Below are 27,020 nucleotides of genomic sequence, written 5' to 3' on the forward strand. Positions count from 1 at the left end.
TTAACTGTCTAGCTGCTTTTTACTTTAACTTTGTACCGGTCATCTAATAAATCTTATCACTAAATTAATAAAAGGTCATAAACACTTATTTAAGCCTCAGTCTTATCAGTAAGATAATAATTTAGCTATAATGAGTGTTTATATGGTCAGAGATCAGAGATAAAGAGCTTGTCAGCTGAGCTGCCTTAGGGGAAAGAGTAAAAATACAGAGGCTGCTACCAGAGAATATGAAGGCTGCACAAAGACAGTGGTTCAAAATTTGTAATAAAGACCAATTGGAAAAGTGATTTTTAGCTAAAAATGAGTATGATGCAATAATAGACAATTGCCCCCAAGGTGTGCATAGCCTTTAAGCATATGGCTCATTTTGACCTTCAGGGGGCAGCATTTTTTTTATTGTATTCTTGGTACCATAACTATGCTATATATTTATAACTTCTGGACTGTTCACTTTGCTGATGTTCGATTACACAAGTTCTGTGGGTAAATCTTGTAGTCAATATGATGAGTTGGTATGAGACCTATTATAAAGGATCCATGAGGGTTTTGACATTTTTCATTTGACCCATTTAGTAACTGATCCCAATGAATTATAATTATAATGCATCTGCCTATGTTTTTTGTTTTTTTTCATTTACCAGTACTTTTCTATCTGATGAAATGGAAAGTTTGAATAATTTGAGATGAATGTCATATTTGAGTACATAATCTCTAACTCTTTCCATCTACTACATAAAACATCCAAGATCCAGAGTCTGGTAAAGACTTAGGAAGGGTTCTATATAAAGATTTATATCTATTGGCCACACATATAAAACTTCAAGGGGTTCTCCGGGCCTTTAATATTGATGACCTATCCTCAGGTTAGGTCATCAATATCAGATCAGTGGGGGTCTGTCACCCCCCCAATTAGCTGTATGAAGTGAAGGCGCTCGCAGTGTGCACTTGTCTCCCATCTCTCTTCCTGCTCGCTGCTGCTATGTCTATGGCAAAGCAGCAGGAAGCCGGAAGAGAGAAGGGAGACGGCACATGCACACTACGAGCACCTTCCCTTCATACAGCTTATTAGCGGGGTTGCCGGACCTCCGCTGATCTGATATTGATGACCTATCCTTAGGATAGGTCATCAATATAAAAATTTGAAATTATTTAGGTTGCAACATTGCTACACAAAGTGCATAGACCCAATGTAGGGCAACCTATAATGACCTCTTAAAAAGTGCAGACTCACTAGAAACAGATAAACCTACAGCGGAGCAAAAGAGACCAATGTACGGCAATGTACAAAAATATACAAAATATACAAAAAGAAAATACATTTTATTGAATACATAAATATAAAAGCATTGAGATAACAAAACACACACAAAATGTGTGATACCTCCCGGCAGACAGAGTATATAAACAAATTAGTACAAAGTGAGCACATATGAGGAAAGCCTGCAAAGGTCTGAATACTAAATAGTTTGTAAAGTGCTAGGTGCAAAAAGCATGCAACCTACAAAGGCAGAAACCAAGTAAAAATCTATAATGGCACCCACATAAAGTATATGCATAACAGAAGTAGACACATGTAACAGAGACCTACAAATATCTATATACTAGGCTGTTGTAAAGTGCTAAGTGCAACAAACATATAGCCTACAGAAAGCAGAAACTAATCAAGATTTAATAATAGCGCCCACATAAAGTAAAGCATATGCATATACTATAATTATAGCTTGCCCATAGTAAATGCTGTCATCACCAGGAGGACCACACTCCCCAACTTTACAAACTATTTAGTATTCAGACCTTTGTAGGCTTTCCTCTTATGTGCTCACTTTGTACTAATTCATTTATGCATACTCTGTCTGCCGGGAGGTATCACACATTTTGTGTGTGTTTTGTTATCTCAATGCTTTTATATTTATGTATTCAATAAAATTTATTTTTATTTTTATATACATTGCCGTTTAGGACTCTTTTGTTCTGCTGTAGGTTCATCAATATAAAAAGCCTGGAGAACCCCTTTAAGGCCCCTTTTCACTGGTTGATAATCAGTTGATAATTTCATCCTCGCCCCACATAAACGGCTCACCAACCAGCGGACAAACAAGAGCTATGTACAAGGTCCCTTAGCTGTTAACATCAGCCGGGGTATCAGCATGGCAGGTGGTACAGTATCTGTTGAATTTTCATGACTAATGGCAGATGTTATCTCAGAACTAGAACTTCAGTTCTCCACTCATGGCTGTTTGCTCTACGTCACCACTGGGATCCAATTATCCTAATATCATGTTCACATTGAACAGTAAGAATCATTCTTAATTCCCCAAAAGTAAAATTACATTTTTGTAATTCATTTTCCTGAAACCTAATGAATTCCATTCTGTATCTTGTGTAACTCTTCCCTAAAGTGTAAAACAACCTGTTGTTTAGCACTAACATGACCCTCGATGCTAATTAAAGATAATTATCAAATAACACTGATGTCACTTGTTAATTATCAGTGGAGCTAATTATAGAACTTCAAATATGGCAGCAAGTGCTGATTGTTAACGTGGCACTCATGATCAAAAAGTTGGATTTGATGGATCTATGGGGGGAATTTACCATGAGGGGAATATTTGAAGTCAGTTTTGCTTCATTTATCACATTTATCAAATATATCATATTGTTTGATAAATTTTCCTTAACTTTAAACCCAACATTTTTGTCTTGGAAGGCTACTCTAGTTTTCCTACAACACCCTCCTACTGGGGTGAGAGTGCGACTTTTTTTGCAACATTTAAAAAAAAGTCTCAATGATAAATCTGGAGTGCAGCTCATTAACTTAGCTAACCACACCCACTTTTCCACCAACATTTCAAAATTGGAATGGGTGGTGTAAAACTGCAGAAAGTTACAACATTGTTGAGAAAGTGAGTGTAAAAAGGTGTAAAAGCCTTATTTTATGACTTTTTGAAGCCAGAATTCTGGAGTAAAGGCATGATGTCAATATAATTCGAATTCTTAAAGGGGTATTAAGGTTTTCATTTAGGAAATAGGAAATCATAAAATTTTCTAATACACACATATTTAATATTCTGCATACATACCTTCCTTACATCAGGCAGTTGACCCCTATATGCGGTAGAATGGTATAGCCCATGTATCACTCCTTTGTAACGCATACATGGCCTAACTGAAGCATGGCATCAGTCATGTGACACTCTTTATACCCTGACATTCAGTAAGCAGTGTTACATGACATACATGTGCTGGGTGAGCACACAGGACACATGTGATAAGTAAATAGGACTAGTAGTGGAATCATGAATTTATTGTGGTTGTTACAGTAACTACTGTACATCGCTATGTGCCTGACTGTAGTGATCTGTAAAATGGCTGCCTGTCTCTAAGCAATGTTGTCATGTTGTTAATAAAGTATAGTGTAAAAAAAAAAACAGCACACACTGCTTCTACACTGACACTGACAGACACGATGAGGTACTAATGAAGGTAATAATGCTGTATATTCTGTATAATGCTCTGTTCCTCAATACACCGATATTCACCTGTTAGATACCTGGGCAGTTAACTGAAAGCAAGGTCACATGATACATTTAAGGGTCACATGACAGCTCGCATGACTGCCACCATGTTTTGTCCTATCTAGCTCTTCTATGGATGCATTCTACAGGACTAAAATGGACTGCACCTTTTTTTTTGTTAAGGAGAGACAAATGCATGGATATAATAAAGGTCTGCCTTCAAAATTTTAAATAGATGTAAATTAGAAAATTGTTCAACATCTGACTGTCTAAAGAAATAAATGTAATCATTAAAACCGGAATACCTCTTTAAAGGGGTTGTCTCACTTGAGCAAGTGGCATTTATCATGTAGAGAAAGTTAATCCACGGCACTTACTAATGTATTGTGATTGTCCATATTGCTTCCTTTGCTGGCTGGATTCATTTTTCCATCACATTATACACTGCTTGTCTCCATGGTTCTGATCACTCTACAGTCCATCAGTGGTGGCCGTGCTTGCACACTATAGGAAAAAGCACCGGCCTCTCTGGTGGCCAGGATTATGGCAGAAGACATAGACTAGTGCTTTTTTCTATAGTGTGCAAGCACGGCCCCCGCTGCTGGATTGCAGAGTGGTCGTCACCATGGAAACGAGCAGTGTATAATGTGATGAAAAAATTTATCAAGCCAGCAAATATGGACAATCACAATACATTATTAAGTGGCTTGTATTAACTTTCTCTACATGATAAATTATATTTGCTGAAGGGAGACAACCCATTTTCAAGGTGTCCAGGATTACAGCAGGACTCTGCCTGTCCATACGCTGTGTGTCTAGTATTGCAGCTCATAACCCTTGAAGTGGGTGGAGCTGTAATGGCAGTCACATACTATGGACAGTCGTGGCACGGTTCTGGAAAGAAAAAACTTTGAACCATTAAGTATAACAATGATATAATAATGATATTTCAATTTAATCAAACATTTCTTACCTTTAAATTTTCTGGTGGAAGATCTTGTTTCACCTACAAATATTTACCGTATTAATATTAATAACTGTGATTATATAAAAAAATCCTAATAGAATACATGTTAATAGTTAAGAAGAATACTGACAAAAAATGTACACAGAACCTCAAAGCCCAAAGTGGAGAGCTAGAAAGATAATGGGGCAGATTTACTAATAGTGTTGTACTTTTATCTAAGAATACAAATTACAGTCTTAATATTAGACAAATGTACTATTCTGGCAAATGGACCTTTGTAAACTTGGAGGATGGTAAATCCTGAGTGAGATTTACACTAAAATTCTATTCATATGCCCAAAAATTTGTCTGTGCACAAAAAAGTGTGTCAGTGCCCCAAAAAAACTGTCTAATCTAAGTTTACACCACGTCTAAATTTCATATAGGTATAGTTTCACTCCAAAAATGCCACAAAATATTGGCAAATTTTTGGTGTACAGAGCTACATTTAGGCCATGCTCCCTTTTCTTGGGAAGCCATAGACCTTACAGGGAAATTTCCCGGTGAACCGATGCCCAGGGGGCCGTCTGTGTCCTCCTCACGGCCAGCCAGTGGAAGCTTTTGGGGATGTATTTTGTGCTGCCGGCAGTATTTTGTGATGGACTGTGGTATTTGGCTCTGTTGGGGTGGTATAATGTGCCACAATATGGTATTGCTGGCCCTGCCTTCCATCAATTTGGACCCGACTACAAAAGGGGCCACTTTTAGTATTTTTTCCAGGGCCACTTTAAGTTCCCAGTCCGCCCCTGCCCCTTTCCGGTAAAGCCATATATAAAATGACACAAAATCAGCTGACCTCACGTGCATTATTATTTACTGGATCATTAAAATGTTGTGGCATGCGATAAAGACTGCAAATACACACAAAAAAAAAAATATTATGTCATGTAGAACACATGTATTATTCTTAGCCCCTCACATGTGATTTATGCTATCCAGTGTAAACAGTGCAGCTAAGAGCATGTGGGTTCCACCATTAGGGTATTCCACATGGGGTGACGTGGTGACGTCATCATGTCAGCGCGAGCGAGATTTGGTGAGTTTTCGTAAAATAAAGATGGCCACTACGGCCTATCTGCGAAAGGGTGAGTACTTATTTTTTTGTTTTTAACCCCTGATTAACCCCTGAAAGGTCTCAATTAGTGTTGAGCGAGCATGCTTGGCCGAACAGCAGTTCGTCTCGAGCATCACTATGCTCGGCACATTGCGGTGTTCGGCCAAATATTGTGTATGCTCGAGCACAATTGAACACAATGAAAATCAATGGGAGACCCGAGCATTAAACCAGGCACCCCCTGCTCTGAAGAAAAGAGGGTGTCTGGTTCACAGAAAAAGGTTAGAAATTGATGGAAACACCACCGAAATGGTTTGGAAACAGCATGGGAAGGATGTCTGGAATCATCTTGGACTCCCATTGCCTATGACATACAATAGACAACCACAAAAAGGTTATATGCCAAAAGCCAGGTATGTGCAAGCCAATAATCTATCCACGAGACAGATATAGTCAGCATACCTTACAATGGCAGCCTTGTGTACTATGAGACATTAAAACCAGCTCTCATCTGAATGAGAGCCAGTAAGCCTCAAAGTTGCTTCATAACTGTTGGGTGGACCTGTGCACCTAGATCGTTATCATTAGGGTGACAAAAAGTTTTCTGATTGTCCTAACATAATATTCAATAACCTTTCTATACAGTTTTCTCATGTAAACTCATTTGCATAAGCATGGGCATATGGGAAAGACATGCAAATGAGCAGAATCTCATGGTGTTTCCATCAATTTCTAACCTTTTTCTGTAAACCAGACACCTTCTTCAGAGCAGGGGTGCCTGGTTTAATTCTCGGGTTCTCCCATTGACTTTTATTATACTCGTGTGCTCGGTAGAGCACCCGAGCATCGCGATGTGTTCGTCCAGAGCACCCGAGCACTTTGGTGCTCGATCAACACTAGTCTCAATGTGACTGTCAGATGCCGCGATCAGAGTTGAACGTGACATCTGAGGGATTCAATGACTGGGGCTGCGCGATCACCGTTCTCCGCCATTACGCCAGCTACATACAATGGAATGTGATGAGTATGTCTTTGTGAACTTTGGCGAAGCAGCCAAATAAAATTTTTTATAACTTCTCTCATCTCTACTCAATACCCCATAACGAGAAAGTAAAAACAGAATGTTAGAAATCTTTGCTAATTTAATGAAAGGAAAAACCAAAATCTTCACTCAGCACTTAGTTTAGGCATCTTTGGCAGCAATTACAGCCTACAGTCTTCCTGGGATTTTCTGCCTTGCTTCTCAGCAGAACCTTTCAAACTCTGTCAGGCTGGATGGGGACGTTCGTGGGACAGCCATTTTAGGGTCTTATCAGAGATGTTGAGTTGGGTTTAAGTCAGGGCTCTGGCTGTGCCACTGACGGAGTCCAGGACATTCACAGAGTTGTCCCTAATCCACTTCTGTGTTGCCTTGGCTGCTTAGGGGCATTCTTTTGTTGCTTCAGCACAGTCTGAGGTCCAGAGCACACTGAATATCTCTGTCCATTCAGCTTTCCCTCAACTCTGACCAGTCTCCCTGTCCCAGCCACTGAATAACATCCTCACAGTATGATGCTGCTACTACCATTCACTATAGGGATGGTATCGGGCAGTGCCTGGTTTCCTCCAGCCAGATGCTTAGAATTGAGGCCAAAAAGTTTAATCTTGGTTCTCAGTGAGAATAATGTTTCTCACTGTCTGAGAGCCTTTAGGGTATTTTTGAAAACTTTGATGTGTCTTTTAATGAGGACAGGCTTCTTTCTGGCCACTGTGCGAAAAAGCCTAGATTTGTAGAGTGCTATAGTGATGGTAGACCATCTGCAAGTTTATCTCATCTGCATACATGATCTTTAGAGCTCAGCCAGAGTCACCTCTCTTACCAAGGCCCCTTTCCCCCGATTACTTAGTTTGGTGGAGGTGGCCAGCTCAAGGAAGAGTCCTGGTTATTCCAAACTTAGTCTGTTTAAGAATTATTGAGCCCACTGTGCTCTTGGGAACTTTCAGCGCAACAAATTTTACTTTTACCCTTCTCCATGTAACACCCCTTTGTGCAGCCCTCAGTAGGCGAGGTGTAGGGCAGGTCTCACCTCACTATGGTGCAGTCCCTCCACCCAAATCTTACTTGGAGCTGTATAGAATTGCAGGAGGGTCTTCTTCTTCTGCCATGGGTCGACTTGGGAAACCCCTGCCCAGCTTAGTAAACACTCACCCCAGGAAGGAGTTAACTGATCAACAGGTTTATTTGGGTATAGGTGAACAATGGTGAAGAACATAAAGATAATGCAATAAAAGGAACAGAGCACAGATTACAATACTGTCTAAGGAAAACCTCTAGTGAAGGGGATGGCTATCTATAACGGTAAACAGTGATGTGGTCACACACACCCTTTTGGAAGATAAAGGCAAAGGCAATACACTCTTCCCAGCTATCTACTTCTAGTACTCAAATGGCCATTAACTACTGCCTAGCAACTAACCCCATCTGAATGTTGGGGCCCGGTTGCAGAAAACATTGGTGAGCGACTGCTGGTGCACTTACGATTGTCCCACCCAGGAACCAGCTGGAGGCTGCAGCATTAAGAATCTTGGATGGCAGTGAAGTCTGAGGCTAGATCCTCCTGGGGTGCAGGACGACAGTCCTCCAGGGAAGCAGACTGGGCTGAAGAATTGATGCAGCTATTGGCTGCAGGGAAGGGCAACTGCTCATGAGATTTTCAAAGCCTTCATAGAATCCTGTCTCTGAGTTGTACAGGCAGTTCTTTCCTCCTCATGACTTGGTTTTTCTCTGATATGCATTGGCAGCTGTGAGAACTTATATACACAGGGTTGTGTCTTTCCAAATAATACCCAATCAACAAAATTTATCACAGGTGGACTCCATCAAGGACTAAAAACATCTCATAAATGATGAAGAGAAATGGGAGGCCCCCTGACCTAATTTTAAGTGTCATAGCAATGGGTTTGAATACTTATGTCCATGCCCATTTCGATAGGGGAAAACTAGATTTTTTTTATTGTAGCACAAGACCACAACATAACTAAATGTGAAAAAAGTGAAAGGATCTGAAGACTTTTCAAATGCACTCTATGTTGCTTTTTCTATTGTGTTTATGCACTTTCTTTTACTTTTTTTTTGTATGACTATTGTATATCACTAAAAACATGGCTTGCCTTTTGACACAGATATATTTATATAACAATAGTATTCAAATAGTCACTGTTTAGCATACTAGGGGTAAAAATTACCTAATTATCTGGGCTGACACCCTTCTAATAGGATGTGAGGTTTGGTTTTTAACCTGTGGTTTTAGTGAGCTCTTTAGGCTATGACTGTAGACCATATGTCTGGTCTGAAATGTGTAAGCATCTCTCTATTTCCTATTTTGTGCCCACTGCACACAATGGTGTTAACTTGATGGAATATAGTATTGATTTTATTGTACAAAACGAATGTGGGAAACGACTAGTGCCTCCTCAAGTGCAAAATATCTTAGATGGCCTACGTATGCAAAACACTCCAGTAATTGGGAGATTATATAGTTATCCCAATCTATTATTTTATATCTTTTGCGTATATCAGGGACATCCGCACACTGTGTTTACCATCTCTTGTTATCTCTTGTGAACTCTGTACTTTATTTTCCTCTCCTATAAAAAGGAGAGAAAGTATAAAGGACAGATACGACTTCTCTTTCTTTTTTATTCACTCCTGGTTTTAGCTTCCAAAACTGCATCTGACCATGTGGCCGTACCCTGAGCTCTCATTTTTAATATCATGGTGTCAGGTGGGATATTACTAATTTCATTAAAAACCTACGTCCTCATATACATTTGTATTGTACATTTTGCACTTACTGTCTTTTCCTTCAGTTCTTTTCCTTTTTGTTTTGCTTCTTTTTCAGTTTCCCGAACAAGCTGTTTGATGAACCCACCAGAAATGACTGAAAATAATGGTGGAGGAGATGTAGGTTCTGGCCCCTTGTCTTCTTCCTTGATCTATAAGTATAAATGCGTTGCATGAATAGCTGTCTATAAAATGACTGTTTGATGGCCCACACTGGTGAATACAGCATGCAGCAATATCAATGGGTGTAAGTAACCTTGAAGCATCATTACCTAAAAAATGGCATGATGTTAATAAAACTGGTCATACACAGATGATGTGAGATCTACTGATGGTCTATTGTATATGGGGTTGTTCTGACAACCCTTAATGGCAGACGTCAGGTGAAAGAACGATGGGACATGGTTTTCAGGTGAGCTGCTGTCAGAGTGGTGTTGCATGTTTACAGAGGTATCAGGAGAGATAACTCAGAAGAACAAAGCCAACAGTTATGTCATGTATATGGATGACTATAGTCAATTGCCTTGTAAAACACAATGTCCCATTAGTCTTAGAGAGCTTTTAGCTATTTTTATAATGTGTGCTATTGACTTAGGGTACTTTCACACTAGCGTTATTCTTTTCCGGCACTGAGTTCCGTCCTAGGGGCTCAATACTGTAAAAAAAAAACTGGTCAGTTTTATCCTAATGCATTCTGAATGGAGAGCAATCCATTCAGGTGCATCAGGATGTCTTCAGTTCAGTCTTTTTGACTTTTCAGAACGGAGATAATACCGCAGCATGCTGCGGTTTTATCTCCGTCCAAAATTCCGGAACACTTGCCGGAATGCCGGATCCGGCATTTTTTCCCATTGACATGCATTAATGCCGGATCTGGCAAAACGGATCTGTCATTGCGATCTGCGCATGCTCAGATCGCAAAAAATGTGAAAAAAATAAATTCCGGATCCGTTTTTCCAGATGACACCGGAGAGACGGATCCGTCATTTCAATGCATTTGTCAGACGGATCAGGATCCTGATCCGTCTGACAAATGCCATCAGTTTTCATACATTTTGACTGATCCGGCAGGCAGTTCCGGCGACAGAACTGCCTGCCGGAATCCTCTGCCGCAAGTGTGAAAGTAGCCTTAGCACTCAATCAAAGAAGCTAAATGGATAATTCTGGATAACTGTTGGCTTTTTAAGACTAGTGGAGACTGGCCCTACCTACACAGTGAATTATTTTGGCTTCATCCAACATAAAGAACTTCAGACAGTGAGGTGTATAGACTACTGAAAAGCTCTGAGAATATCTCACTGTATATGGCCCAATAAAAAATTCAGCTAATACAAGTTACAATCACTGGCCATATAGTTAGTTATAGTGATCACTAATGACAATTGATATGGTATCAAAATTATTAGTTCCAACCAATGGAAATGTTACTTTATTCTGGTAGGTTATAGGAAGACCGTGTACTTTTATAGGGTTAGATTGTGATTTACATTGGTGCTCATATTACATACATTGCTGATGGACCTACCTTAAAGGGGTTTTCTGGGAATTTTCACTATGGCTTCAACAATAACGTGTCCGCTTTGGGACATGTCACCGCTGAAACCAGTCATTGACTACAGAAGCACAGGTGACCATGGTCATACCCTGGCTGGGATGTAAACAAGCCATGGGCTTATAGATGGATGAACAAGATTCAGGACACAGAACCAGAGCTGTACTGTATGACTATTTCATTTAGGGCATACATGAGGGGCATAACTAAATAGTAAAGATTTCCAGAAAACCACTAGAAACTGGACATGAGATACTTGTCGGTATACAGCTATCTCAACCCTCTTCAATACTCATACACACTTGGAGAGGGGAGAAAGCCGCAGTCAGAATCTGGCAGCAACCTATTTCTCCAAGGACTGGGCGTGTTGGAGAACTTAAAACCTGATTCAAAGGCAGATGATGGGAGTGTCGGGATCAGTACATCGCTAGATGGTTGACCGATTCCATCGAAATTGGCACATATCTAATGTGTATGGTTACGTTAATCTATAAATTAAACTACCATGTAATAATATAAACATGCAGGTTAACTGTAATGGGTATTATGCTAAGTGAGACTTTCCTTCTGTTCCCACAGTGCAAGGCGTGAGGAGATAGCCATGCTGTTACAGTGTCTGGAGGTGGCTTGTTGCTTCAGAAGTGAGGAGTCAGGGCAAGTGAAACATTAGGCTTCAACCAACACTGGACAAACAGGATGAGGTGATATGAAGGGAAACAAGAGAAGAGAAATGGGTCATTAGTAAGCATGAATAATGGCAATTCATATGAATAGACATAAAAATAAGATCATTTACTGCCTAGCCTTAGTACAAATATGTAGAAAATACAGCATTTCCATTTTACCCAGTAAAAAATAAAGCTAACTGGTCTCCAGTAGCATAAATAGGGATGGCTCATTTCAGAACAGGCTTACATTGGTAATTGTGATAATTACTTTGCTATAACTAAGGATGGTTTAAAATGCGTGATTATGAGGTTCTTTCTAAACAGCATTGTGCACATCATAAAATGTTAAATCGTCACTGACATTTTACACAATTTTGCATAAATCAATGGTACAAGCGACCACAGGAAACTTTGTAATATGTATTTTCAGCGAGAAATGTCTGATTCTCCTGTTATAAGCTATTTCCCTCTCATATCCGTGAATCAGCCCCTCTGTGGAAGCTTTGATTGACAGGGCCAGGCAGTGGCAAAGCAGAGAGTCAGGGACTGCTCACAGAAAGAAGTGGAGATTGGGTGCAACAATAGCAACAGTGACGCCTTTATTGCACCAAAAGCCCAATTTACATATGAAGAACAAGTCCTATAACTCAGGAACGGAGGCTTGGATCAATAAAAGAAAAACAGTGTTTTAATCAGGTGAGCCAGAGCTACGCATCTATGCAAACAGTTTGAAAGGGAGGTCACTGGTGACAGATTCCCTTTAAGCATTTCAGAAGCTAGATCATTTGTTACAAATAATTGACATTATTATTATATTTGTATAGTATATTAATTGTTCTGATACTAGTCCTATTTGATTTCACCTATAATCTCACACGGAGTGATAATCACTAGTGATGAGCGGCAGGGGCAATATTCGAATTCGCGATATTTCGTGAATATTTGGGCGAATATTCGTCATATATTCGCTAATTTGCGAATTCCCGCCTATTTTCTTGATTGCGAAAATCAACAATTTAATATGCGCATATTGCGCGCACAATACAGGCATGAGTCACTGTTGCTACATTTTTCAAGCTGCTAGACGTTTCCTGAGACTGGAGAAAATGGTTGGCACGGCAGAACATTACAGTAGCTTTATATGCAGATAGAGTGCTCCAATATATTCGCGATTGCGCAAATCGGCAATTAATGATGAGCATATTTTGGTGCAATACGTGCAACTTCACATTTTAGCAGGTCTGACTACATATCACTGATTGATGCACTAAGTATTGTTGTGACATCACAGCACTATGTCTGTAGCATGTATGTATGTATGTATGTATGGACAGCAGAACCTATCACACTACCTAACACCCTGCACTGCAACAGCTACACTATATCAGGATATAACCTACACTGACTATCTCCCACTAACTATCTGTATTATATATATAACTAACTAACTAACTAACTATCTAATGTAATTAAACAGTAAAGCACAGAGCACAGCAATGTCACTGTTCTCTCTCTCAGAACTCCATAAAACTACAGAAAATGGCTGCTGGGGAGGTTCTTATATAGTAAGGGGTAGGCAACTTTCCTATTGGTGGCTAGGGATGTTGCTAAGGTCTGACAAAGACATTGCAGCCTTCTCATTGGCCCACAAGCAAGAAGGGAGGTTACTGATGAAAAAAAAATCTAGAATATTCGCAAATACAAATATATAGCACTATATTCTAAATCTTCGCGAATTCTCGAAGTGTCGATATTCGTGATTAAAATTTGCGATACGAATATTCACGCCCAACACTAATAATCACCAGTACACAATCATTGTTCAGTGTAAACGCTGATCAAATTGATTATAAAGGGCTATTTATTTGTCCCAATAAAAAGACCCTTATTTTAATACATCATAGTTTATGGCAGGCAATCACTGTATTATCAACAACTGACCTAATATAATGTTAGGTCACTGGTCCATGCCCGCCGCTTTCCGGCTACTCACCATGCTGTCTGCCATCCTCTGCAAGCTGCTATCTCCAATGCTCCGGCTTCTATTCAATTAGGGCATGCACATGCTTACCTGTGACCTCTGAAAGGGCCACTGTGCACATCTGAGAATGCTTCCCCAGCCAATGGCTGAGGGTCCCTGGATATTTAAGGCACTCTGTCCAGGCAGAGACTACCCGAGCCTAAGGTTCCATGTGATCAGCAAAGGTGTCTGGAAGACTTGTGCTTAAAGGGGTTCTGCACTTTCATTTAACTGAGGATCTATCCTCTGGATAGATCATCAGCACCTGACCGGCGGGGGTCCGACACCCGGGACCCCCGCCGATTAGCTGTTTGAGAAGGCAGCGGCGCTCCAGCAGCGCCGCGGCCTTCTCACTGTTTACCGCCGGCCCACTGACGTCACGACTTGAATGGAGCTTAGCCGCGCCCACGCTAGTTGATACTAGTCGTGACGTGAGTGGGCCGGCGGCCCGACGGTAAACAGTGAGAAGGCCACGGCACTGCTGGAGCGCCGCTGCCTTCTGAAACAGCTGATCGGCGGGGGTCCCGGGTGTTGAACCCCCGCCGATCAGAAGCTGATGATCTATCCAGAGGATAGATCATCAGTTAAATGAAAGTGCAGAACCCCTTTAAGCCATTCTCTTGCATTATCCAGTCTGTGTTCCCATTTGTGTTCCTCCTGTGTGCCTCTCCTGTCGATGTACTCCTGACCTCACAGTTCAGCTTTCAGTTCAAGTTTGTGTTTATGTTTTCCTAGTTTGTCTGCCTGTCTGTGCTGCAATCTTGTCTCCTGACTTTCTTGTTCCTGCATCCATCACTACCCTGCCCGCAAGCTCTCCTAGTGTCTCCAGTTCTGTGTTGCCATTATCTGCAGTTTCAGTATTAGAGACTGCTTCTGCGAATGTCATGTGGATTCCTTGCCAATGTAGCCAAGTTTCCTACATTCAAGTTCTGCCAAAAACTACATAAGTATAAGTGACTGTTCAGAATGTACCTGTGGTTTTGTTGCATTTTTGGTGCATTTTCTTTGCCTAAAGCTTCTGGTGCTTTCATTAGAGTCCCTGACCTCAGATACAACCTGTACATCACATAAAGGAGGGCTTCATTCACCTTGGGGTACAATTGTTCAGGTAGTGGGACTCTTACACTAATAAACTCCATTGGCACTCCAAGTGAAAGGGCTGCCAAAAATTACAAGGAACCGGCACTCCAATACAACCTTGAAAAATTATGATTGATTGCCTGTTGGTGACCCTCAAAAACATTAAGAGCAAGGCCCTGCTGGTGACCCTCTAAAACATTATTGTCGAGTACCTGCTGCTGATCTGACCATCCAAAACATTCGGGGCAAGGGCCTGCTGCTGATCTGACCATCTAAAACCTGTCAGCATTTTCAGTTGACAGGAGTATGCACTTATCAGTTATTATGCCCCCAGCAGCACTAAATACCCACTCTGACAAAACGCTGGTGGCAGGGCAGGCCAGCACCTCCAAGGCATAGAGCGACAGTTTGTGCCACGTGTCCAGCTTGGACACCCAATATTTGTAAGGCACAGAGGGATCACTGAGGATGCTGACACGGTCTGCTACGTACTCCTTCACCATCTTCCAAAACTTTGCCCTCCTTGTGACACTAGGCCGCGCATCAGAGTGAGGGTGCTGGCGGGTTGTCATGAAACTGTCCCAGGCCTTAAAGCGTGTTGCCCTGCCTCTGTTGGAACTGCTGTGTGTTCCCCTCATCTCCCCTCCTCGGTTGCCCAAGGAACTACGTACTCTGCCGACAGCGTTGTCAGCTGGAAATCTTTGGAGCAATTTTTCCACAAGGACCTTCTGGTATTGCACCATTTTGCTAGTCCTCTCCACCACAGGAATGAAAGATGAGAAGTTCTCTTTGTAGCGGGGGTCTAGAAGGGTGAACAACCAGTAATCGGTGTTGGCCAAAATGCGTATAACGCGGGGGTCACCGGAAAGGCAGCATAACATAAAGTCAGCCATGTGTGCCGGAGTCCCAACAGACAAGACTTCGCTGTCCTCATCAGGAGGTTGACTCACAATCTCCTCATCCTCTTCCTCCTCTTCAGCCCATCCACGCTGAACAGATGGAATAAACCTGCTATGGGTACTACCCTCTGTAGCGGAGGCAACCGTCTCCTGCTCCTCCTCATCATCATCATCCAATTCGCACTGAGAAGACGAACTGAGGGTGGTCTGGCTATTACCCTGTCTACTGTCTTCCCCCATTTCCACCTCTTCCACATGCAAAGCGTCCGCCTTCATTGTGAGCAGCGAGCGTTTCAGTAGACACAGAAGTGGGATAGTTACGCTGATAATAGCGGCATCGCCGCTCACCATCTGTGTTGATTTCTCAAAGTTGCGTAAAACCTCACAGAGGTCAGACATCCATGCCCATTCGTCGCTTGTGAAGAGCAGAAGCTGACTGGAAAGGCGACATGTTGCAGCTGGTATTCCACTACTGCCCTCTGCTGCTCACAAAGCCTGGCCAACATGTGGAACATGGAGTTCCAGTGTGTGCTCACGTCGCACAACAGTGCACTTTAGGGTGCTTTGATGCCATGTGGCGGATCGTGCTGGTGGTGGTGAGGTTGCTAGTGTTCATGCCCCTCCTCATTTTGGTACGGCACAGGTTGCAAATGACAATTCTTTTATCATCTGCACTTTCCTCAAAAAAGCGCCAGGCTGCGGAACACCTAGCCCTTGGCAAGGGAGATTGCCGCAAGGGGGTGCTCTGGGGAACAGTTGCGGGCCTGTTTTGTGTGGCCCGCCTTCTCCCTTTTGCCACCCCACTGCCTCTTCCAGGCTATTGCGGTGCTGCAAATCCCTCCCCCTCTGTACTGCTGTCCTCACTCGGCTTGCCACCTTCCCAGGTTGGGTCAGTGATTTCATCGTCCACCACCTACTCTTCCACTTCCTCACTCTGGTCATCCTCCTGACTTGTTGACCTAACAAGAACCTCACTTATTGACAACTGCATCTCATCCTCATCATCAACCTCTTGAGACACTAATTGCAGTTGACTTATTGCAACTGTGTCTCATCATCATCATCCACCTTGTGAAACACTAATTGCCGGTCCCCACCGTCATCTTCTTCTGACTGTGGATGCTCAAGTGTTTGGGAATCAGTGCACAAGGTCTCCTCATGTCCCTCTTCAAGCGGGCTTGGTGAGAGGCCCAAATCAAGGAATGGCGCTGAAAAGAGTTTCTCGGAATATCCGAGTGTGGGATCACTTGTTTGCCAAGACTCTCCATGGTGGGAGGAAGGAGGATCAGGGTGAGGATTCTGTTGACCAGACTCTTGGCTACTGAGATTGGACTTTGTGGAAGACAGGGTGGTGCTTAATCGACTGGAAGCATTATCTGCTGCAATCCAACCGACCACCTGGTCGCACTGGTGTGACTTCGAGAGTGGTGTCCTGCGCCGTCCTGCAAACTGGGACATAAAGCTAGGTATTGTGGATGTGTGTGTTTCTTGTGCTCTGGCAGCAGGTACAGTTTCACCACGGCCTCTGCATGCACCATCAGCAGCACGGCCACTATCCCGTCCCTTACTGCTCGCCTTGAGCATATTAAATGGTATATATGCTTGCAAGTATGTCACACGTACAGTAGCGCAGGTTTTATAAGTGTATGCGCAAATAAATTACATTGACTGTCACAGATATTTAGGATGCGCAAACATTATACAGGAGATGTAGCACAGGTAATGTCGCTGTCACCAGCGGCTAACAAAAAATTACACTGAATGTCACAGATATTTAGGATGCGCAAATGTTATACAGGAGATGTAGCCCAGGTAATGTCGCTGTCACCAGCGGCTAAGAAAAAATTACACTGAATGTCACAGATATTTAGGATGCGCAAACGTTATATAGGAGATGTAGCCCAGGTAATGTCGCTGTCACCAGCGGCTAAGAAAAAATTACACTGAATGTCACAGATATTTAGGATGCGCAAACGTTATACAGGAGATGTAACGCAGGTAATGTCGCTGTCAGCAGTGGCCAAACAATTGCACGCAATTTAGCGCAGGTTGCACTAATAATATATATTGCAGCCAGATAAAACAATAGTCCTTAAAGGGCTTCTGTCACCCCCAAAACCCCCTTTTTTTTTGGGGTTTGTTAAAATCCTTTTATAACGACTATTCCCTACATAGGGCTCTTACCTTTCGCTGTGGCTTCTTTTCCTTAAAAAACGATCTTTTAAAATATGCAAATCACTTCACTACCAGCAAGTAGGGCGTCTACTTGCTGGTAGCCGCTGCAAAAAACCGCCCCTTCGTCCTGTTGATTGACAGGGCCAGCGAGCGCTCTCCTCCTCCGGCTGGCCCTGTCAGCATTTCAAATCCCGTGCCTGTCTTCATTCGGCGCAGGCGCTCTGAGAGAAGGAGGCTCGCCTCCTCAGCACTCCCTCAGTGTGCCTGCGCCGATGACGTCACCGAAAGAGAAGACGTCATCCGCGCAGGCGCACTGAGGGAGTGCTGAGGAGGCGAGCGTCCTTCTCTCAGAGCGCCTGCGCCGAATGAAGACAGGCGCGGGATTTGAAATGCTGACAGGGCCAGCCGGAGGAGGAGTGCACTCGCTGGCCCTGTCAATCAACAGGACGAGGGGGCGGTTTTTTCCGGTGGCTACCAGCAAGTAGACGCCCTACTTGCTGGTAGTGAAGTGATTTGCATTTTTTAAAAGATCGTTTTTTAAGGAAAATAAGCCACAGCCAAAGGTAGGAGCCCTATGTAGGGAATAGTCTTTATAAAAGGATTTTAACAAGCTAAAAAAAAAAAATGGGTTTTGGGGGTGACAGAAGCCCTTTCAAAGGACTTTTGGGTCTCTAACACCTTTCAACAGTAAACCCTGCCTGAAAAACAAAACAATTCTTGTTCCTACACTATCTTTTCCTTCTGCTGCAGCTCTCCCTGACTAAGACTGAGCCGAACCAAGTGTCATCGGGTGCTATATAGCACCCTATGACGCGTTCCGGAAAGTCAATCACTGTAATGCCAGTAACCAACATGGCTACGGCATTATAGTAAGTGCCAGCACCTCCGCGCACGTTTATTGGCTGCGTAGCAGCCAACAAACGTGTGGAGAGGAGACTCGAGCATCGCGCTCCAGCACACGCGGTGTTAGGCCGAACAACACACAATCTTCAGATAGCCAGACAGTTTTCACATTAGTTTTATATTTATATATATATATATATATATATATATATATATATATAACAGGATGTCTGCCCCCATTAAAGTTTACTTTTTAATATATTTTGCTATTACTCTAAATTCTAGGATCAGACATGTAGGAACAATTGCCACTAACAACACATAGTCCATACGGACTAAGCAACTATAAAGAGAACCAGAATACTAACAACTAAAAAATGATAATGAATATGAATATTGGATCTCATATTTTACAAATGCCTCATAGAAAATGTGAACCTTAGGCCTCATGCACACGGCCGTTGTTTTGGCGGCTCGGATGCGGACCCATTCACTTCAATGGGGCCCAAAAGATGCGGACAGCACTCCGCGTGCTGTCCGCATCCGTTACTCCATTCCGTGGCCCCGCTAAAAAAATATAACATGTCCTATTCTTGTCCGCGCTTTGCGGACAAGAATAGGCATTTATATTAAAGGCTGTTCGTGCCATTTCGCAAATTGCGGAACGCACACGGACGCCATCCGTGTTTTGCGGATCCGTGATTTGCGGTCCGCAAAACACACCACGGTCGTGTGCATGAGGCCTTAACAGGTTTTTATGAGCAGCAAGGCACTTCTTCTTTGAGACAACTTATTCCATAAGACCAATAGTGTCAGTATCAGTATTGTATACTTCATGTCAATGTATTTTATTTCTGATCTGTTACACAAAACATTATATTCTTTTAATGGCAAGTAACACCTTTTATTATCAACTCTACAATTTAGTAAGTCTAAGGCCTCATGCACACGACCGTTGTCTGCACCCGTGGCCGTTGTGCCGTTTTCCGTTTTTTTTCGCGGACCCATTGACTTTCAATGGGTCCGTGGAAAAATCGGAAAATGCACCGTTTTGCAGCCGCATCCGTGATCCGTGTTTCCTGGCCGTGAAAAAAATATGACCTGTCCTATTTTTTTCACGGCCAACGGTTCACGGACCCATTCAAGTCAATGGGTCCGTGAAAGAACACGGATGCACACAAGATTGGCATCCGTGTCCGTGATCCGTGGCCGTAGGTTACTTTTTATACAGACGGATCCGAAGATCCGTCTGCATAAAAGCTTTTTCATAGCTGAGTTTTCACTTCGTGAAAACTCAGAACCGACAGTACATTCTAACACAGAAGCGTTCCCATGGTGATGGGGACGCTTCTAGTTAGAATACACTACAAACTGTGTACAAGACTGCCCCCTGCTGCCTGGCAGCACCCGATCTCTTACAGGGGGCCGTGATCAGCACAATTAACCTCTTCAGGTGCGGCACCTGAAAGGGTTAATTGTACTATCATATCCCCCTGTAAGAGATCAGGGCTGCCAGGCAGCAGGGGGCAGACCCCCCCCCCCTCCCCAGTTTGAATATCATTGGTGGCCAGTGCGGCCCCCCCCTCCCTCTATTGTAATAATTCGTTGGTGGCACAGTGTGCGCCCCCCCCCCCCCCTTCCTCCCTCTATTGTAATAAATCGTTGGTGGCACAGTGTGCGCCCCCCATTGCCCCCCCCCCCCCTCTATAGCATTAACAACGTTGGTGGCCAGTGTGCAGCCTCCCATCTCCCCCCCCCTCCCCCCCCCTCCCCCCCATCATCATTGGTGGCAGCGGAGTTCCGATCGGAGTCCCAGTTTAATCGCTGGGGCTCCGATCGGTAACCATGGCAACCAGGACGCTACTACAGTCCTCGTTGCCATGGTTACTTAGCAATAGTACAATAGTAGAAGATTAATACTTACCTGCTGCTGCGATGTTCGTGTCCGGCCGGGAGCTCCACCTACTGGTAAGTGACAGTGACAGGTCTGTGCGGCGCATTGCTAAATGAACCGTCACTTACCAGTAGGAGGAGCTCCCGGCCGGACACGAACATCACAGCTCCCAGGTAAGTATGAAACTTGTACTATTGCTAGTAACCCGCTGCCACCAATGATCAGAGAGGGGGGGGGGGGGGGGGGCGCAAGATGGGAGGCCGCACACTGGCCACCAATGTTGTTAATGCTATAGAGGGAGGGGGGCCAATGATTGCCACCAACGATTTATTACAATAGAGGGAGGAAGGGGGGGGGGGGGGCGCACACTGTGCCACCAACGAATTAATACAATAGAGGGAGGAAGGCGGGGGGGGGCACACTGTGCCACCAACGAATTATTACAATAGAGGGAGGAAGGGGGGGGCGCACACTGTGCCACCAACGATTTATTACAATGGAGGAAGGGGGGGGGGGGCCGCACTGGCCACCAATGATATTCAAACTGGGGAGGGGGGGGGGGCCCTGATCTCTTACAGGGGGATATGATAGTACAATTAACCCCTTCAGGTGCGGCACCTGAGGGGTTAATTGTGCTGATCACGGCCCCCTGTAAGAGATCGGATGCTGCTAGGCAGCAGGGGGCAGTCATGTACACAGTTTGTAGTATATTCTAACTAGAAGCGTCCCCATCACCATGGGAACGCCTCTGTGTTAGAATATACTGTCGGAAATGAGGTTTCACGATCTAACTCATATCCGACAGTATATTCTAACATAGAGGCGTTCCCATGGTGATGGGGACGCTTCAAGTTAAAATATACCATCGGATTGGAGAAAACTCCGATCTGATGGTATAAAAGGGACTCCGGACTTTACATTGAAAGTCAATGGGGACGGATCCGTTTGAAATGGCACCATATTGTGTCAACGTCAAACGGATCCGTCCCCATTGACTTGCATTGTAATTCAGGACGGATCCGTTTGGCTCCGCACGGCCAGGCGGACACCAAAATGACTTTTTTTTTCATGTCCGTGGATCCGCCAAAAATCAAGGAAGACCCACGGACGAAAAAACGGTCACGGATCACGGACCTACGGACCCTGTTTTTGCGGACCGTGAAAAAAAACGTTCGTGTGCATGAGGCCTCAGGGTTATATTTTCACTGTATGTGACATTACTAAAGGATGCAGTGGTGAGACATAGGGCTATCTTTGAGGGCTTGGCGTGACCCTCTTTAATCCTGCTGGATACTAAATCCTGCACTCCTTACAATGAAGTCTGCCAGATACTTGCTTCAGTTACTCGTTATCTAAAGGCTTCTAGTTTTACTCGTAATGTATTCTCTATATTTAGTGATTGAATTCACCTTAGGCATCTCTAGACCAAGATGCCAAAGCTCTCAGCCAACAAAACCTGTCCAAGAGAACACAACTTCACCCACACTTGTAAGACAAGCTTGTTGTAGAGTTTAATGATACAGAGTACATGGATAGTTGTATATGAAGCTTATTTTAGAGTTTAATGATACAGGGTTCACCTGTTCCTTCTTGCATTACCTTCCAATTACACATAGAAAACTTATGCTGGTGATAATGGGTTCATACTGTATATAATTACCAAAGAGACATGAAAAATGTTGCCCATTTGTTCATTTGTTTAAAGTCTTCACGTAATGTCATTAAGGACCCTGAGGGGCATTTCCTGCTGGTATCTGGCATTATCAATGACATGGCTTGGCAACCTTTCCTGTATTTCTTATTGTGCGTCTAATAATTGCCCTGTTTACCAGCTACAGTACGTAACACCAACCACAGCCATGTTTTAAGGTACTCTAATAATTGGAGGTGACTGTGCCTGTAGAACAATCCTCGAACAAGTCATTCTTCACTTCTATTGGCACCTATGTTGTGTCTTAAAAGCCAAGCTCCTCTTTTATAATGATTTAGTCCAGGTTGGGGAAAAAATTTCCATAATAAATGTAACTTTCTGTGTGGCACTGCATACTAATCCACTTACCACATTTTTATCCAGTTGTCTACCTGCCATTCACAGGGCTTTAGTACCCCCTTCTTTATGGTCTGACCCTGAACCTGTGTCAAGGTCTCATTCTACCTTGACTTATTACATTGAAAAACTTAAAAGGGTTGGTCACCTTTTGGCAAACACCCCCTCCTGACCAGACTTGCAAAAGTGAAACACAATTACCGTACCTGCTCCCCAACACTATTTCCTGACTCCTTCACTCCGTGGCCTTGGCTTCCTTGCTCAGTGTCCCCGCTGTAAACATCCACTTTGATGTCGCAGCAGTCAACGGCTGGCTTCAGCGGTGACCTGACCCCCTTCCGTCACATGAACAATTAACATGACGCAAGGAGAGCAGGTCACCACTCCAGTCATTCATTAGATGTATTGGCATCAAAGAGGATGACAGTGGGGACCCGAGCAAGGCAGTCGAGTCTAGGGAGCAAAAGAGACGGGACCCAGCGGCGGGGAACAGGTAAGTATGCTTCCCTTTTTGCAGGTCTGGCCAGGAAGGGGGGTTGCCAAAACCCTCCAAAAGGAGGCCAACCCCTTTAAGAATCTTTGTCAGCAATGCTACAAGCATTCTAAACTACAAGCAACTGTTTGGGTGGAATATGTGACCACTTAATTCAATCTGGCCAAATGGGAGTTTTTAATAAACACAAGTGCTGCCACCTGGGCACAGACAATGCCATTCACTGTGTCCAGGCCCAGTGGCCTGGCCTGTCGGGATTAAACGTTAATTGCACTGATGATGCAAAGCCTGCATCATCAATGCAGTTCGGATGCTTAGAAAGCTAAATGACCTTTGATGATGTAATGACAGGTCCTGAACCGTCCAAGATTAAAGGAACTACACTGAAAATGGTGCAGTTCCAAGTTTTGGACAGCGCAGGTTCTGTGATGACATTATCAAAGGTCCTTCACTCCTATGAAGTATATAGAAGAAGTGCAGGAGAAGCTGTATCCCTCCAACTCTAGCCTCCCTGCTCCTGCCTTGAATGTCCCCAAGACATTTAAATGGGGACAATGCTGCTGCCAGTGGGGGATGCAGCTGTTTTGTAATCCCAGTCCAGCTTTAACTGTGATGCAGGCAGTGCACTGTGCACATCCTGCTATTGCCATTCAGTGAATGAGTCACTGCATGACGATTACAGGATGCACACAGTGCACTGCCTGCGACAGAGTGCATGGCATTCACCCGGTCACTTGGTGCACACTGCACACAGACTTGCTCAGGCCTGTGGTCTACAAGAGAGTTGGGCACACATGTACTGAGTAGTCATTAAAGAACACACATTGTTTCAGGAGGAAAGTTAGGCTACTTTCACACTAGCGTCTTTTGCGGATCCGTCATGGATCTGCAAAAACGCTTCCATTACAATAATACAACCGCATGTATCCGTCATGAACGGATCCGGTTGTATTATGTCTTATATAGCCAAGACAGATCCGTCATGAACAACATTGAAAGTCAATGGGGGACGGATCCGTTTTCTATTGTGTCAGAGAAATCAGATCCGTCCCTATTGACTTACATTGTGTGTCAGGACGGATTCGTCTTGCTCTGCACGATATCGTGGACAGAAAAAGCTGCTTGCAGCGTTTTTCTGTCCGCGATGGGAACGCAACCAAACAGAACAAAATGTATTTTGGTGCATTCTGTTTCGTTCAGTTCAGTTTTGTCCCCATTGCCAATGAATGGGGACAAAACTGAAGCGTTTTGAAATCCTATGACGGAACTCAATAGCGGAATTGAAAATGCTAGTGTGAAAGTAGCCTTAGTAAGTGCATTTGTGGAGGGGATAAATAGGGATTGGGACTAGCCTCACAATGGAGTATTATTACATGAGGGATTAAGTGCTGTGTGAACAGCATGTCCATGGGAATTTTATTAATACCACTCAGAGTAGTAAAAATTGTAAAAATCCCCCTTATTAAAGAGGACCTTTCACCACTCCTGACATGTCTGTTTTAATAGCTACAGTACATGCATTCCCCATGCAATAACAATGCTGGAGCATCTATTCTTATGTCTGTATGTTGTGCCATTCCTTTATTATTTCTACTAGAAGTTATGTATGAATTGCTAGCAGTCTGCAGTAAGGGTACAGAGGGGAAGTAACAAGTTGGGGGGGGTGTCCCTGAACAGTCTAACTCTATCCAATCAGTGCTGCTATTTTCAGACTGTGCAAGTACACTCCCCCCTCCCCTAACTGGTTACCACCCCTCTGTATCCTTACTGAAGGCTAATAGCAATTCATTCATAACTTCTAGTTATGCTCCAGAATTGTTACTACATGGGGAATGCATGTAGCTATTAAAACAGGCAGGCGTGGTGAAAGGTCCTCTTTAACGTCATAACCAGTGACATGTATGACCTTGTGCAATGTGCCTCCCCCCAGGGTCGATCGTGTCCCAGGTTTATCGCATTGTAGTGTGGTGCAGCCTCAATAGTTTTCTGTCTGTATCACGGTCCTCCTACCTGGATACCGTCGCTCCCCAGGGTTAGGCTCCAAACCAATAAAGGGGAGAGTAATGGTGGAGGTGGAGAAATAGTAGAGTCCTGACTTTTATAAAGTTCAGCAGCTTTACTTGAATCAACTTGCATCCATACAAGAAGTGGTGTTTCTCTTGGTTCCAGCAGGTTTTGGCATAAACTGGCAGGCAAACTTAAATATTCTTCTTTATCTCTCTGCTGTGAATAACTCGGCTTTAGTCTGGTCGCTGGACTATAGGACTGTCCTGGTAGCTTCGGAGTGGGGTGCCTTTGGCTATTGACCCCCTCACAGTGCTCTGTATGTAAATCTGTAAGGAGTCAGGGTGATTCTCCTCTCCTTCCAACTCTAGCAGACTAAGACTGACCGAAAACTTCCTGAAGCCCCTCCCTTGATAGGAAATGGGAGTAGCCCACTTCTGCTTAAAAGGGGGAGAATGGTATGGTAAGTTCCATTCTATCTAAAGATCTCTCTGCCACATAGCCTGCCACCTGCTGGGGAACTAGGCATATAGCATGTAATACAACAAATAACAGTTACATAGGAAAACAATTAATGCACAGTGTAAGAGGACCTGGAATAAATAAACAGGTGACATTATGGTTAGCCCATTAGAGACAGTAGCAGGGTGTAGGAATGGTAACACCACTCTGGGGTATTACACTTGCGCCGTACATGTACTATGTGGGATTGAAGCTCATGCAATCTAGCAGGAGCAGCTTAATGACAGCTGGGGACCCAAGAACACAGAATCTGCTTCTCCTTTGCTCTGTGCATAGTGTTTAAAGGGCTTCTGTCACCCCACTAAACTGTTTTTTTTTTTTTTTGTGTACTTATAATCCCTATACTGGGATTTATCCATACATAATGTGATTAATCATTTTGGTTCAGTAGATTCTGCTAAAAACGTACTTTTATAATATGTAAATTACCTGTCTACCAGCAAGTAGGGCGGCTACTTGCTGGTAGCAGCCGCATCCTCCTATCATAATGGCGCCCCCTCCGCATGTTGATTGACAGGGCCAGCGAACGGGATCTTTCTCCGGCTGGCCCTGTCTGCTATCAAGATCTCGCGCCTGCACCGTAACAGTATTCAATCGGCGCAGGCGCACTGAGAGGCGGCCGCTCGCTCAGCCGCTCCATCCTCAATGCAAACAGGGCAAAAGTTTAAGACGCTGGGATTTTAAATGCCAATTTTAAAGAGCGTGTTTGTGAGTATGTGCAAATAATTTTTTTTTAACCAAACATCAACGGAGCTTCACTATTGCAGAAGCCACTTGTATTCACAGAAACCTCTAAGAAAAGAAATCGAAGAAAAAAACAGTAGATTCACCTGGGGTATATCTGAATTAAGTCCGTGGGCAGATCCTGCGGGATTGCATGGGAACGTGGATCTCCGTCAGAATAAAAACAACTAGCTACAGAGGGATCATATACACGCCTTGGTTTACATAAGCGCTGTGTAAGTATAATCTGTGCAAATCTGTGCAGTGCAGGTTACCTAACCATACGGACTTACACTATCTTAACTTTTATTAGTTGCAGGATATCCATATATAGGATATTTGCAGCCCTCGGTTCTCTTTCAAAAGGGAGAAGGAAGAAAGAAAAATTTTTGCATACTGGCCTTGATGATATGCGCGGTCCGAACTCTATATTTTTACCTGTTTAAAGCGTGACTGACCCCACAACACTTTTCGGACCTGCAGTATAGCATTGTTGCGGACTGGTGATTAATTTATTTTATACAGTTGCTATAGGTCCCTTCTTGTGCTCTCTTAATTACTGCCTCCAACAGCAGGCTGATCTACAGGCCAGGACTGAAAGCCTTACCATGGCTCTAGACATCATCCCCCACCGTATGTCTTCATTCAGCAGTGAAGAGGAAAGTCAGTTGTGTGGGGGCCTGGTTTGCCATGGGCCCTGTA

The 27,020-nt window shown here is 43.6% G+C and overlaps 1 protein-coding gene across 2 annotated transcripts in view; it reads right to left on the reverse strand.

The window, feature by feature from the left end:
• Positions 1-27,020, reverse strand: part of MYO18B (myosin XVIIIB) — an 884,719-nt gene that overhangs the window by 816,712 nt on the left and 40,987 nt on the right. The window contains exons 2-4 of one of the 2 annotated variants that reach the window (XM_040416565.1): positions 11,515-11,633; positions 9,410-9,550; positions 4,489-4,521 (exon numbers count right to left, since the gene is read on the reverse strand). In XM_040416565.1, the coding sequence (XP_040272499.1) occupies positions 4,489-4,521; positions 9,410-9,550; positions 11,515-11,553 (213 nt within the window). In that variant the 5' untranslated portion in view covers positions 11,554-11,633. The remainder of the gene's footprint in view (positions 1-4,488; positions 4,522-9,409; positions 9,551-11,514; positions 11,634-27,020) is intronic. The other variant, XM_040416566.1, reaches the window with a different exon arrangement.

The sequence above is a fragment of the Bufo bufo genome, chromosome 2, assembly GCF_905171765.1.
Source record: "Bufo bufo chromosome 2, aBufBuf1.1, whole genome shotgun sequence".
Lineage (NCBI taxonomy): Eukaryota > Metazoa > Chordata > Amphibia > Anura > Bufonidae > Bufo > Bufo bufo.